Here is a 15,749-nt window from a genome sequence, read left to right as displayed (position 1 = left end):
AGACGATTCAGAAAACAGGGTTGTCTCAGCATTCATTTTCTTGCTGGTGGGAATAATAACCATGGACTATTAAAATGGGTTTTAGGGTTGTCTTCTCCTCGTGCTGCTTTGCCATGTGAAAAACCCAGCCGCTAGCTAACTCCATACTTATTGTGGCCAAAATGTTTGTGTTCCTCTGCAAGCCCTGAAAACCCCTCTGTGGTGTAGCAGGCCAGAAGAGTTTGAACCGCTTCATCAGTCCATTTCTTGCTTCATCAGTCCATTCTTTTACAAGAACACAGCTGATCAGTGACCACAATATATTTCTTTAAATGGTACGGAATTGTGCACAGGCAGTATCTGGAAATAGGCATGGCCCAATCACCAAGTACCTACATCACATAGTTTCTATGGAAACTACTCGAAGTAATGATCTTTAATAGTTCTAGGATCTGAGGTCCGAATTTCTAGTTCCTATGCTGTCCGAATGCATGGAAAAACAGCCTTGTTCCCAAAAAAGGTTCTCAAAACTGCGATAAGTTCCTACATTGGGAAAGCGACCAGCACCCCAGTGTGCAGGATAAGCATTACAGATAATTAATAAATTAATAAACAAAAACAAATAGTTTGGTCTGGCTTTGTTAAATGTTATTTGTAAAAACATTGCTTTTCCAAGACAATGCCGATTAACATGTTTATTTAGGCCCCACTGATCCTGAGTGGCTGAGAAATAAAAAAAAAAAAAAATGCAAAAAGTACAAGTTATGATCTTGAAATAATATCCATGCAGTGGTATTTGTTTTTCTTTTCTGTTTTCCCTTTCACTTCTAGATCAGCAAGAGTTATGCGTCTCACCTGTAGCTGTTCGGCAGTGAAGGATGTCCGTGCCCTTTTGGCCGGCTTGGGTTGACTGTCTTGTTCCGTAGGAACTGCTCCTTCTAGCGTGATACCATTGCCTGAGAAAACAATGGCGGATGTGCCATGACTTACGGTTCTGCCACGTTCCAGGCAGAATATTTATTTATTTTAGTCTTAAACCAGAGGAATTTTGACATATCCTGACAGGGCGGGGGGTTGATAATTTTAACCTTTTTTTATGCGGTTGTGTCAGATGCTTCAATGTATCTGCTAATCCGTTTGTCCTGCTGGTATCTGTCCAGGTCTGTCATTTTCTGTCCGCATGATTATTGAGACCTCCACCAAACCCCGTGTACACCCTCAGCCCCTCCAATCCCCCACTTGAACATATACTTTGGCATGTGTTTCGCCCGTCGCCTGGATTCTGAATCGCCCAGTTTTTGTTTTTGCATAATCTTGCTGACAATCACTGCCTCCTGGCTGGAGGTACGATAAATAGTACAAATTATGGTTTTTCGGGGCTAACACTTTAATTGCTGTGTGTTTAAAGTCAGATTGAAACAGGTTATTTCTTTTTTTTCTTTTTGTTCCTTCGTCAACCTCCAGTGTGTGCCCTGGGATACAGGCCATGTGTGTGTCAGTATGAGGGATAAAGAAGACTTGGCTTCTCGAACAGCTTCTACCCCCCCTGAATCTCTTGTGAACTGGAGTCCTCAAATGAGGACGTTACACTTTGGGCTGTCTTCCTCTTATACTTCCTTCTATTTACCTATAAACTGTTGCTCTCAAATCTGCAGACTTTTTTTTCACCTTTTAGTGTCAGCGAAAGGAAACTGCATCCTTAAGCGAGAAAGCTACATTTTGATGTTATTATCACAGAATATAATGAACCCACATTGTCCCCACAGAAGGACTTGAAAAAAAGGAAAAAAAAACTTGACGAAGCTTAGTTATTATACTTATGTATAGGTACCAAATGTTGGGAATACATTAGAAACAAAATATGTTGCTATATATATATATAATACAAATATATAATAGTTATGTGTGATTAAAAACACAATTCATGATGAAGAACGAATGATCACTAGATATTGAGATTGAGAAAATTAAAAGATTTGACTGCACACATTTTACTACTAAACCAACTGATTCTTGATGAATCATGAATACATTTAAGTAATGAATTGCCTTTACTTTCATCAATATTACAATGCATGCCTGTATAATCAAAAGGGCTTCATGAGGTTTTCAATGTTAAAACTCAGGTTTATAATAATAATTATGACGATAATAATAACAAGAATAACTGGAAGCATAAGAATTAGTATTAAAGATTCACGTTCAGTGTCTTAGCAAGATGATGCAGAGTTGGATGGTGTGGGCCTCTATCTGTACATTTCAATAAAGTTTTCTTGAGTGGGTGATACCGTCGGCCAATTTTACTGTAGGTGGTTGACGATCTTTACCTAAAATCTGAAGCTGAGACTGGAATGGTATGCTTGTTTGACCAGAATAATTTAGAACATTGAGTTGTCAAAAGAATAAATGTCTAGATATTAGATGGTTTTTAGGTTTATTTGCGGCTAACAGGCGGCCAGTGTTACTTTTCGAGCCTTGCTCTCTCACCGCTCTCAGCCGCTCGCTTGAGGTTCTCCACCATGGTGTCATAGTGAATCCTGCACAGGACCTTCTCCTCCACCAGGCCAAACTCCTCGCCCGTGGACAGCTGCCTCTTGCAGGAGTAGCAGGCGAAGCACGCCAAGTGGTACGCGTTTCCTCTGGCACGCCGCACCCAGTCGCTGGCGTAAATCTGCCGGCCGCAGCGAGCACACTTAGTACCAAACCTACTGCAGAGGAGACAAACAGAAAACAACTGAGGCAGTAGTGGAAGCAGGACAAGAAAAAAAGAGACATTTCTTCAGATAACAAACAAATTCAAAAATACAAGGGTTCTAACTTTTGGCTGGGTCAAAGGCTTTTATCCCAAAGAAAGAGAAAAAATCTGGAGGAGGAGGAGGATGTGGCCTTCAAAATAAAAAAAAAAGTCTCCTGACTCTGGCTGCAAGTTGAGCTTCGAATCCAAACAAACCAACACCTGCAATTTCCTGGCTGATGCATGACGTCTTTGACATCTACACACACACACACACAGACACACACATACATGGACACACACTCACGCACTGGGAAACAAACTAATGCACAAGCAAACCGCGCGGTTATACATCGACTCGAGAGATGAGGAAAGACTTGGATGACATCACTCCGTATCGAGCCGCTGTAACCGATAGCAACAGTGAGGTCAGGGCGGCATGTAAACCCAAACCACCTGACTTACTGTTCAGGATAGGATGGATGAGGGGTGGGAGGCGGTGGCGGAGGCGGTGCAGAACAGACCAGATGAGAGATAAATCGACAAAAACGTTTTTTAAAAAGAGAGGTTGGTCAGCGAACATAAACTTTTTCTTCTCTTTTTTGACCGAAGCAAGAAAATTAATACCCGGCGTAAACATTTTTGATACCCCTTAATGACCGTAAATGTGTCTGAGGACAGAATGAGACAAACACACGGCTGAAGGAGACAAAGTGAGACTCGCCGTTGTTTCCATTACACTGACGTGTCATGAGATCAGTGAAAGAACTCTGTCATAAAGGAGGTATTTTCCTAAGAGGATAAAGCTGGTATTGTACATTTTCACACTGAAACCCTTCCAGCAGCTAAAGTGCTCATTGTGTGTATATTTTTAAGTTTTTAAGTTTTCAGCCAATCATATACGAAGGTGTTCCCATTCGTCATTAACACCATTTTGCAGCTTTAACCTTAATCTTTAACTTTCGATTTATTACACTTGTACAACAATGAAATCTACATTGGTATGATATGTGTCATTTTTAATATGGTTAAAAAATTAGTTTTAGTAGCAGTCGTAGTGGTGGTTGTAATATTATCAATGATAATTGTGGTAGTAATAATAACTTTTGCATAGTTTGAATCCCTGATAAAATACTGTCCTCAATAACTTTTACTTGGGTGAGTGGAATCGGGGAATGGGGGGGGGGGGGGGTGATGTCACTGTTAGGAATGTTGCCATGGAGATAGAATGGTTCAGAAAATAATTACTCTTTACACCCCAACAAAAAAAAAGAAAATTGCGTTCCACTGATGCTTTTTAATAATTGTTTACAACAATAATGTCACCAGCATCTGACCTGGGAGGTTTCCAGCAACACTGACAACGATGATAAAAGTTAAGTAAATGTAACTCCTCTGTTTTTTTTTCTGCCAAGAAGCCCATAAAGGTCCCTGGTTGGATTGCGACAGGGTATGGAATGCCAATGTTCTCTCCACGTGTTGTCCCACTGGTTTCCCCCCACAGTCCAAAACATACAGAAGGTTCATCAGAGACCCAAAAATTGCCCACATGTGTGAACAAGTGAATGGTTTTATAGCTCTGTATGACATGTGAATTAACACGTGAAGGCTGTATGTCACTGTATGACGTGTGAATGAGAGGGTTGGTGGTTGTATGTCTCTATATTTGGCCCTGTAATTGACAGGCTACCGGTCCAGGGTAAACCCCATTTCTCACCCTGTGACAGCTGGGATAGGCTCCAGAGCCCCTCAGTCCTCACTGAATCTTTTTGTTTTGTTTTGTCAGAGCAAAAAGATTCAACATGGTTTGTAAACAGAGTGGCAAAAGTTACGTTTGGTAAAACCTGGAGAAAACAGTCCACAGTCAGAACAAGCAACCACAGCTGGAAAAAATAAACTCAAGGAATTCAAAAATATGAGCCTGTAAGTATTCATATGGATAGAGAGTGAAAAATGAATAAATTATCAATTTATTGACCATAAAACATGGTGGGAATGTCTCTGAAAATTACCGAAAAAACAATTGGTTTGAAAATAAATAAGGAAGGATATTAGGAAAACACCTGCAAAAGAGCAGGTAGACAACATACAAAACAAAAAGCAAACATATGGGAATGCAAATTTTCTTTTCCTTTTATAAATAACCCTTGTAGATCCACTCGTATCTTTACTAACAATATTCTGAGGACAAAATAAGCACTGGATTTCTGTTTTTTTCTTAATTTGAATTTAATGAAACTGAGGTTATTTTTGGTAGTTTTCTGCAGAACTTTCACATAATTTCTTATTGCACATTATTTTGCCAGTTGCACTAGATAATAATCCAGATCCCTTTTTAGTTCTATTTTTAAATAAAGCATTTCTTAATTTGCCTAAAACCTTGCCCATTCTTTACTGTTACATTTGGGTGGGTTAAAAATTACAATTATCCCATAAAATTGTCACAAATAATCAACTGATACCTGCAAAATAAAATAAAATAAAATAAAATAAAATAAAATAAAATAAAATAAAATAAAATAGGGAAGCATGGTGGCGCAGTGGTTAGCGCCCAATGACAACTGGGATAAGCTCCAGCATCCCCCGCGAGCCTGAGTGCAGGATAAGCGGTAGAAGATGGATGGAAAATAAAATAAAATAAAGCAGGTGGTGGTTAATTCCTCAGAATTACTAAATATGTTTTCTGTAACCACTTTTTCATTTTTTTTCTCCATTTATTCTTGTTTATTTATCAATTCTATCATATCTATTTATTTGTTTATTTTTGTGCTAATTTTGAGATAGTCTCCTTCTGTTTTTATTTACTTATTCACAGAACTCTTCTTTCTCCCCAGCATGTTTTTTTCTGCCCATTGGGATTTTGAAAACAAGCAAGGCAAAATCACAAAGTCACAAAGGACAAGCAAGATAGCAAGAATAATATTGCATATTATGGAGAAATAAGGAAAATACTTAATAATACCATAAAAACAAACAAACAAATAAATGTGTTCAGTTATTATTTTGGTCATTCTTTCAAATGTTTTGTTAGAAAAATAATTGTGAAATTTTCCACCCTTTTATTTATCACTTATATTATAATTTCTCTGATGATTTGTTTTCTCCCATCTGAGATAATCATGGCAAACAGGACCCAAATGCAATGAGCAGAGAAAGTTGCAAAGCAAGGCAGGAGGAAAGGGGCGAGGGTTGAGGACACTGGTGAAAGTCGCTCGGGGGGAAAGTAAAGATGTCAGAGAGAGAGAGAGGGAGAGAGAGAGAGAGAGGGAAAGAGGGGGGCTGTAGTCAGCAGAGTGGTGGGTTTGGCAGCGACTCCCTGCACTCAAATCCACTTTGTCTGGGGATGAAAGTGAACCAATGTCTCTCAACATGTCGGATATTTACAGTCGGCCATTGTATGCCTACTGTTTGACTCCGGGACTGCCTTCTACCCGCCCGCCGGCCCGCCAAACCCACCAACCCGCCTACTCCCCCTTCCGCTCCCTCCAGCCTCACTTCTTACAAGCTCATATCACAACCGTCAAACGTGTAATTCTACTTGAGAGTGACGTCCAAAATATAAAAACAAGCAGGGCCTCCGACATTCTTCATAATGCAACAAAACACCAGGAAAGAGAAATTGGGGCTGGCGTTAGAGAGCAAGGGCGAGAGACATAGAGAGCGAGTAAGAGAGAGAAGGCTTTGTGGTGACCTTGAAATAAAATTGGCGGCATGAAGAGAGAGGCTCAAGTTGTTTCCGTGTGTTTTCTTCCTTTTTTAAAAAAAAAAAACATGTATCTGCGTCTTTCCCATTCGATACGGAGAATCGCAGCTGTTTTTTTTTGTTTGTTTTTTTGCAAAAGTTGGAATTAAAATGGGGGGGGGGGTCATTGTGCAACATTGCAGCTAATCTAGCATGACAGCTTGTCAGCCCCGCGCTTCGCAGACACAACCCAGAGAGAGCGCCGGCAAATCGGCCCATCAGCCGACCCCCCTCTCCTCCCACCCCAGCCCCTACCAACATTAACCCACCCTGCTTCACCCATCCTCAACCCACCCTCTAACCTTTTTTTTGTTTTGTTTATATTGGAACAATTTTCCCCTCAACTTTATCGGTTGCAAAGAGGAAAATCCTTCCTTTTCCCCCCTCCCCTGCCCTTATTTCGCCTAATCTGTACATTTTTGTTAACCCCCTAATTCGCTCACCTGCTGGAAAATGGAGAAGGGGAGTGGGGGATCTGGAGGAGGTATAGATTTTACAGATTATTTCTGGTGCGGTGTGAATGTGAGGATACACTAATCTCTTTTCGATTTGTCCTATGAGAGTTTCTGTTGCAGTTTTTAATATTGAGAGGAAATTCAAGATGGTGTGTGTGTATGTGTGTGTATGCGTGTGTGAGGGCATGCACATGTGTTTGTATGAGGGGGCAGATGGGCTAAACAATACTTTTAGCACATTTTATTTCAAACGCTTAGTTTCAAGGAGCCATAGGTTTTTCATGAAACTACCTTGATTCACTTAGTTTCCACGTAAACTAAATTCCTCGAGAGGGAGGGGCAACTATTAAGCAACTTTAGAAACAAATATAGAAACAAAGTTCTCCATATTTTTTCTTTTTTGCTACAATTTTATTAAAAATATTTTTTGGAAATTAAAAAATGATGTCTTACAATAAATGACAAAAGAGGGTAATTTATTCATTTATATTCAATATCATCTAGTTATTCTTTTAATAATTTCTTGCTGAGGTTTCAATCCTTTGCTTCATTTTTTTATCATTTCTCATTCAGAATGGTAATATTGGTGGGAATAAATGGATAAATAAAATCAATTAAACTAAAAGTTACATTTCTTTGAATTCTTGTTATTCAAATTATTATTTCATCGTTCCATGCATATTTCACCATAGTTCACGCCCTCCTTAATAAATTTCTCCCCGCACATATGTTGCCATGGAAACCCAGTTGTTTAATCCAACTTTTTATGTGGAATAATTACAAAAATAAGATTGAACTCCCAATAATCCTCAAATTGCCACCTCCACATATTTGTTACTATGGTAACCTCATTTGGGGCCAAGGTCTTTACTAGTTTTTCTCTGATTTCTCACACACCGCTCCTGATGAACTCCACATGCAGTTTCTTCATGCAGAATTTGTTGCTATGGAAACCTAATCGCCGGCACCGTAGGTGGGTTGATGAATCATTTTTCTGACAATGCACATACACACACACACACACACACACACACACACAGAACAGACATGGACTCTGGTTACAGTGTCAGTATCCCAGGCTGCCCTGATTAGTACAGCAGTACAACTTCCTGTGTGGCCTGCAGCTCACGGACAGGGGGGCTGAAGTTCCTACGGTGAGGGGAGGCGAGTGGTAGAGTTGGGGGTGGGGGTCAGAGGAGGAGGAGGAGGAGGCTGATAAAGAAATGGTTTACGTGTGTGCACGCATGTAAGTGTGTGTGTGTGTGTGTGTGTGTGTGTGTGTTTGTGTGAGTGTGTGTGAGGAAGCCCCTGGGGCCTGACATAGGTTTTAAAGGAGGCACAGCGAAGGCTCTGTCCTGCACCCTTATCCTGACGCTGCCCCCCCTACACACACACACACACACACACACACACACACACACTCACACTCACACACACATACACACATATATGAAGGAGAGACCCCCACTCTGATTTCCTGCTATTACACCCCATTAAAGCAGCTGTCAGTCCAGAAAGCCAGATGAGAGGCTGACAAAGACGTGGAGACGTCTCAGGAGGTTTTCGAGAACCAGCTCAGGAAATCTGGAGCCTCACTGGAGTTTCTTAAACAAGATTCAATCTGACCGGATTACGCTTTGTGTTTGCAGAGGTGACCATCACAAACCTTATTTTCAAAGTAATCCTCGATCTGATGCTTGCATCAACATTATTATCTCTTGTACGCTGTGCTGGGGTAAAAGACGAGCTATCTCAGTTTGAAGCCAAATTGATTTTTTTTTTCAACCAGAAAATCTGGAACTTTAAATGATTTGTTTAAAGAGCAGGTAAAACTCAGGTGGCTTAGAGGTAACTTTTTGATTGCTATATATATTCAATGGCGAGACTCCTCAGCTTTATGATTTTTTTGGGAGTTGAGTTTTATGATTTGTGAACATTTTCATTTTTCATGGATCTCTCTCTCGCTCACAGTGAAATATTTCCCGACTTCTAGCGCCTTTGTTCAAGACATGTATTGGTATTGCAGTTCTTTCTGATTTTTTTTTACATGTATTTAAAAAGACATCCTTTCTCTTTCTTCACTCTTTAAACATAAGACTTGAGGGGTTTTGAAAAGCAATACAATAAAATATCAAGAGAAATGAGCAGGGAATCATCAAAAATAAAACTCAAGAATTATGAGTCATTCAGTCAAATATCATTCTTTCAGTGATTTTAAACAATGTATACTGTATATAACAATTTTGTCACAATAGACATGCATATTTTCTCAGTTTGCTTTAAGTCATTATTATAACATGTACTGACTTTATTATGTCAATACAACTTTTCTAGTTTTTCTAGTTTGATTTACAAAATGCACTGGTTTCAAAGGTTGGAGTTTGAAAATGTGACATCGTTAAAAACACTGCAACTTCTTGTGTTGATCCAGGAAGTTAAAAGCAAGGATTAGAAAGGGTTTTAAAGCAGCAATTAAATTACCTTATAGTGGCATAAGAGTTTATTATCTTAGCATTTGTGTGTGTTTTTCCCCCATCTATGTGGAAAACAATGAATGCAGTTTCCTGCAACTGTGTCTTTTATATTTCCATCGTTATTTCCACATTGTCATCCTGAGTCCTGTGCCTGGCGCCTCTATTCTAAATAATCAACATCAGCAACAAGTGAAAGCCTCCTGCAGTAGTGTTTAATGTCGTCATCCTCTGCTAACCACGTGGTCTGATCCTTTTTAAATCCCCCTCCACACGCTTATTAGATGTTTTTTTTCTTGCTTGGTTTTGGGTGATCTTTGTTGCCATGGTTACTTGGAATTAGCCAAAAAAAGGCCCCACTCCTCCTAGTCAACATGTACATTTGGATATTTACATTGCCGTGGTCTGCATAGAAATTTTAATAAGTCAGACCCTCATTCATTCCTATCTGTTTTTTTTCATAGGTTTGGGTGACCTTGTTGCCATAGTTACTTGAAAATGAAGTGGTTCGGTACTTTATCAAGTTTCAGGTAAGGCTGCAGGATTCGTGGTCCTCATCCACTTCCACTTCTCATTCATTGCACAGCAATTTTCTTTGCAGATTTTCCTGGCATTTTTTGTTCCCCTGGATAGATAACGATGCACTAGCTCGATTGAGGTGTACATTTTGATTTGAACATTGTCGGGTCACGAAGGCAAGCAACTGAAGGAGGAGTCAGATATAAATCAAACCAATGCTATCCCTGCAGGAATTTTTCAAATCAATAAATAACTTGTGACCGTTACTTCTGACAAGGAAAGTCCTGAGCATTATACGTTCCACTGTGGCTGACAGTCCCAGTTTGAGGGTGAGATGGAAGGTGAAAGAACATTATGAAGGAAACTGGTCAGGTAAAATATGAATACGATGCGGTGAACACCAACATCTCCATTTTGAGTGGAAAAAAAATTAGCAAGATGATTGACAGCAGCGAGACGTGAATAAATAAACAGAGATCTCAGTCAATCCTTGTGCGACTGCAGTGTGTGTGTGTGTGTGTGTGTGTGTGTGTGGGTGTGTGTGTGTGTGTGTGTGTGTGTGTGTGGGGTGTGTGTGTGTGTGTGTGTGTGTGTGTGTGTGTGTGGTGCAAAAGACAACATACTGTGTGTGTGTGAATGTGAATGCTTTACATATTAGTGTTTTCATTCTAAGGTGAGATCGTGTTTAATATCTGTGTGTGTGTTTTCAGTTGGGAAAGGAATCACATTCAAGATCAGAAAACATGCTGACCAGGCACTTGGGGGCGGACTAATTGCTGGTCTGGAGGTCTGGGGATGGGGGGTGGTGGGGGTGGTGGAAGGACGACTAATTGCTGGTGATTATAAACCTCAGAGCAGTGGCTTGGTGTCACGTTTCGATTTCGATCAGACAAAAAGCTCCACAACAGCTCACACAGCTCCAAGCGCACTCATACACACACACACGCAAACACACATATATAAAAATGTTTAAATAAATGGGAATTTTTGTCTATGCAATGTAAGACGGGAGTTCAAGGCTACCTAAAACTGAATCTTACACTTTCCCGTTAATGGTGTGAATCCTCATCTGATCTCTGACACACAAACATACACACAGACTCACTGCAAACAGGCGATGTCAATACTGCACACGCCTGCTGCAAACAAATGCAACACAGATCTGATTAAACTGCCATTTAGAGTTAAACAAGCTGATAGATAGATAGATAGATAGATAGATAGATAGATAGATAGATAGATAGATAGATAGATAGATAGATAGATAGATAGATAGATAGATAGATAGATAGATAGATAGATAGATAGATAGATAGATAGATATAGATTCTTAGTGAGTAGATTCAACACCGAATTATAGATATTCTCTAATAGTTTTATAAAAATGTCTCTGGATTTTATTATTATTTATTTTATTAAAACAATTGCTTTTGTTAAATTTATTTGAAAAAAAGGACTACGCTTGACTTGCAGTTATTATAAAAACCCGACGACCTTGCACTAAAACAGCCCTTTCCGGCTATTTCCGTCGGTTCCACGTGTCCGTCTACGGAAGACGACGAGCGAGACATCCGTGGCGCGCGCCCCGGCACGTGGTGCGTTTTTACAAGTGGTGTGCGTGTGCGCGCGAGCGCTTCTCGCCCTTTAACTCTCGTGAAACAAGGGTGGATTAATCAGATAAATAATTCCTATGAATTATAAACCTAATTACTCTTCAATCACATCCAATAGAAAGTAACAGTGCGGTCAAAATCAGCTTCCCAAATAATTCAAGTAATTTAAGCAAACGCGCACACGCACGGAAAATAATTAAAAAAAACTGATTTTACCAAGCCTTAATATTTCTTTATTTTTTCCTCTTCGGGTGGAAACATCAGATATCCCGCAGCAGTAAAAGAAAATGAAAGAGCGGCTCTTTCGGCAATTTAACGATTTAACGCAAACTGCGAAAATACTTTGTACCGTCATATTACGAACAATTTAACTTCATTATGCTGTTACTCGCAATGACGATTAAATCTGCTGAATAAACCAGATTACAAAAATAATGGTATTATTTTGTTGAAATTATATGCTATGCAATGTTGTATTACATTACATGATATCACATGATACTCGGGGAAATTGGCCTACATTTAATTGCAATGTATATGGAAAATATGGTTTGGATGATTTATGGGGAGAGCTATAACAGTGATTTCTTTCTATTTAGTTTTTCTTCATTTGTCTATATATTCATAATTGTTAGTATTAATGTCTACCTCTTTTTGTATATTGCGTTTAAATGATTTATTTTTGGTTTTGTTTAATTACTCGGTTAAGTGCGCAACCACGCGCGCGCGCATGCATTCATACATACATTCATACATACATACAAAGATAGGCCTTCAACCCAGAATAGCAATACCAATAACAGCCGGGCTACTTTTTCATATCCTGACTGAGACCACCGGTGCTAATTTCGCTTTGTGTATAAGAATGTGGACATAGTTTTAGAACGAATTCCCGTTTTCCAAGCACTAAGGTGAGGCCCTGAATCCAAGCTGGGCGGCTTCACCCGGACATCACAAGGATCCAAAGTCAAACGACCTATTTTAGCACATCTCCGTGCTCTTATTGTGAAATTTCAATGTTTCCAGTGGTGGTTGATGAATAGTTTTATTATGACTTTTTTTGTGCTGGAGACGAAAAGGTTGTTATGACAAGGCACCCACATCATCATCATCATCATCGTCGTCTCGCGCGTGTGTGAGAGGTGGGTGGCGGGGCGCACAGGAAGGCGTTAGAAGCCCGGAAGTGAGGTATAAAAACACAATTAAAAAAAAACAAAACGAACCAACAGTCATAAACTTACCCTACCTGAAATAATCCATTTTGCAGAAGATCTCTTTGTTTTTGATGTAGCAGCTGCTATGCTGCCGCAACGACGTCCTGCACACGGAACACTCCAGGCAGCGCACGTGCCAGATCAGATTGTTCACCTGCGTACACACACACACACACACACACACACACACACACACACACACACACACACACACACACACACACACAAGCACTCTGTTATCGTCTCCATCGGTGGGAACGTCGAATTAGCTCTTTGATACATAAGTGATACTGTGTAATGACGACTTTTTAATATTAATAAAAAGAAATTGTGTGACTTTAAATACCTTTTAATTTATTATTATTCGTTATGAGTATTCTAAGCACGTTTCAAAGGTGCATTTGAATTCAAGCGTGGGGGATTAAAAACCGATGTCAATAATCCATCTGTAATACCGTAACATTATTTTGCTTGAATAATAAGGGACGTGAGAAGAACGATTGGAAAAAAAACGCCCATATTCTCAAATACGACGTATATTACGAAGACAGCTTTTGTTGCTTAAGATGTTGTATTTGGAATTTTTCGGCATGTAAACCTACGTCTAGTTATTGATCAGTTTTTCAAGAACAACACATAGATTTAAAACTACCCAAAAGAGATGACCACGGCCTTTGTTTTTGTTTTGACAAATTCCTATCTCATTCGGATACGTCATGTTTTTGTTTCTTCTCGCCAGGATGTCCATCACAGTTGGGTGTTCAGATATTTTTAACTGGAAAAATCGGGTATCATTTTTAATATTATAATCTTAAAGAGATAATTGAAGGTCAATGAAAAAAGGGAACCTCGGGCAAATCGAATATTATTGTTTTGCTCCACGCGTGATTCCCCGCGTTTCGTTCCACGTGTAAAGAGGCCTCGCCGTCGATCACGTGACCCCCTCACAAAAAAAAAAAAAAAAAAACAAACTCTCACATCCCGTATAAAAACAACCACGGACCCGTCACAGACACCCTTTTTAATTTTTTTATTCTATTTTTTTCTTAAAGTGTTGTCACTTCCGATTGTATTGGCGCGACACGCGACAACGGGGGGGGGGGGGGGGGGGGGGGGGGCAGCACAAAGGCCCCCCCCGGTTTTGGTCTGGGAGATTTCCAAACACCTTCATCTGTCTCTCTTAATTTTCATTATGATTCTTTAAAGAATATTCTGTTTCGATTGAAATCGTTTTTTTTCCTTCTCATTCACCCACATTTGAATTTAACATACTCAATAATAATATTGGCGTCAAAAAATATACATATACGGTGGTCACTTCGATCACTTCCGGGTCTCACCTTGAGCAGGTATCTGTCCAGGATCTCCAGCCCGCAGCTGGCGCACACGTTCTTCCCGGTGGACGGAACCGAGCTGGCGGTGGAGGTGGGCGAGCACACCGAGGGTGTGGAGGGGCTGCTCGGGGACGAGCGGGCGTCCTCCCGCTCCATGTTGGAAGGCTGCGACTCTCCGTCCGACTGAGGCTGCGGAGAGACGACCTTTTCACAAAAAAAAAAAAAAAAAAATCACAACACACGCACACACATGCGCACGCATTTAAACGCAATCACTTGCTTGAATTCCCTCTTTCTCTCTCATACACACACACACACACATACAGACACGCACGCACGCTCGCTCGTTTCCGCGGATGTCGCCGGCCCAGCGCGCTTTTACGCGCACGTGAAGGTCAATGAAAAAAATTCAGTCATTTAGTAAATTAAAAATAAAATGGCGTCAAATTATCTTGAAAAATTATAGTAAAAATATAGTTAATGATAATTCTAATTTTGAAAGACGGAATTTGACACAAATGTAGGTTCTGCGATTATTACTTTTATTATTTTTTAAATATTATTGTCCGTATGGAGCTCTCACCGTGGGCGCTTGCTTGGAGTCCCCGCTGCAGCGCGAGGCTCCCGGTGCGCTCTGGTGCTCTGTGGAGATCACCTGTATGGGACGAAACACGGAGAGCCTTCATCACTTCTCTCCCTCTTTCGATCCATCCATCTTTTTTCTCTGTAGCCCCCCACCGCCACCACCACCATACACACACACAAACACACACACCGCTCCCTCCACTAATCCGGGACAACCGGATGCTCCTCCTGCTATTCCTCCGTTAAATACGGGGGTACCAAGGCACTCGGGCCCCGGTTTCTTTTTGGTTTTTGTCTTGACCTACAATTAATATAAATCTATTTTTGTCCTTAATTCTCTGCTGTCCAGAACATGAGAGTTGTGAGCGGAGGTGTGTCTGCTGCGTGTGTTTGTGTGTGTGTTCTGGAGGTCGTGCCAAATAGCTCGTTGGATAAGAGGGTCCATTTCAACTGTCAATTTCAAATAAAGTGCGATATTTGTTTTTTCTTAATTCTATCGTAATTTCTGTAATTGCCATCTAACTTGATTCAGACCGGACCGGCATTGCAAATTAGACGGCTCGTGCACGCGCACATCACGCGATTGATTGCACAGAAGGTGCGCGGATCCTTCACGCGACATCACGTCGAACGGGATGCCACCGCGTAAAACGCAGCTGCGCCCTTTTTTTGCGCTATTGCAGCCTTTTAACAGGAACAAATTTTGCAGTGTTTACGTGAATCACGCAAAGACGCACCTTTAAAAACTTCCACGCATGCGAAAAACTACGACGAAGGCGTCCGTACCTGCTTCACGGGAATCCCCTCGGACAGAATCTTGTTTCCCTCCGAGAGGGGGGACAGAACTTCATTTTTCCAGTACATGAACGCCCCCGGGGGAGAATCACGGAAGTCCCGAGGCGTCCGAAAAATATATCAGAAACATTAAAAAAATAAAATAAAAAAAGGAGTTTCGTCAGGAAAGCAATCGGGAGAAGAAGTGGAGTGGTGGACGGCGGGGCGTCACGACGGGAACCATCCGTTAACGCGCACTATTTGATTTTTTTTTTAATTGAAATAAACCAAAAAAGCGCAAAGTCTCTCCGGTTGCTGCAAAACGCCGC

General features: G+C 40.6%; 1 protein-coding gene across 3 annotated transcripts in view; it reads right to left on the bottom strand.

Annotated features, from left to right (window-relative positions):
- Positions 1-15,749, bottom strand: part of lhx6a (LIM homeobox 6a) — a 19,107-nt gene extending 3,358 nt beyond the window's left edge. For 2 of the 3 annotated variants that reach the window (XR_015106614.1, XM_086152640.1), the window contains exons 1-6: positions 15,433-15,749; positions 14,645-14,716; positions 14,068-14,265; positions 12,760-12,881; positions 2,467-2,687; positions 835-935 (exon numbers count right to left, since the gene is read on the bottom strand). Coding sequence is in view for 2 of the 3 variants with exons in the window: in XM_086152640.1 (XP_086008766.1) it covers positions 835-935; positions 2,467-2,687; positions 12,760-12,881; positions 14,068-14,265; positions 14,645-14,716; positions 15,433-15,510 (792 nt within the window). In the remaining variant the exon portion in view is untranslated. The remainder of the gene's footprint in view (positions 1-834; positions 936-2,466; positions 2,688-12,759; positions 12,882-14,067; positions 14,266-14,644; positions 14,717-15,432) is intronic. The other variant, XM_086152641.1, reaches the window with a different exon arrangement.

Source organism: Fistularia commersonii, chromosome 9 (assembly GCF_037954325.1).
Source record: "Fistularia commersonii isolate RoL2024-O1a breed Wild chromosome 9, RoL_Fcom_v1.0, whole genome shotgun sequence".
Classification (NCBI taxonomy): domain Eukaryota; kingdom Metazoa; phylum Chordata; class Actinopteri; order Syngnathiformes; family Fistulariidae; genus Fistularia; species Fistularia commersonii.
This window is presented reverse-complemented; position numbering and strand designations above follow the sequence as displayed.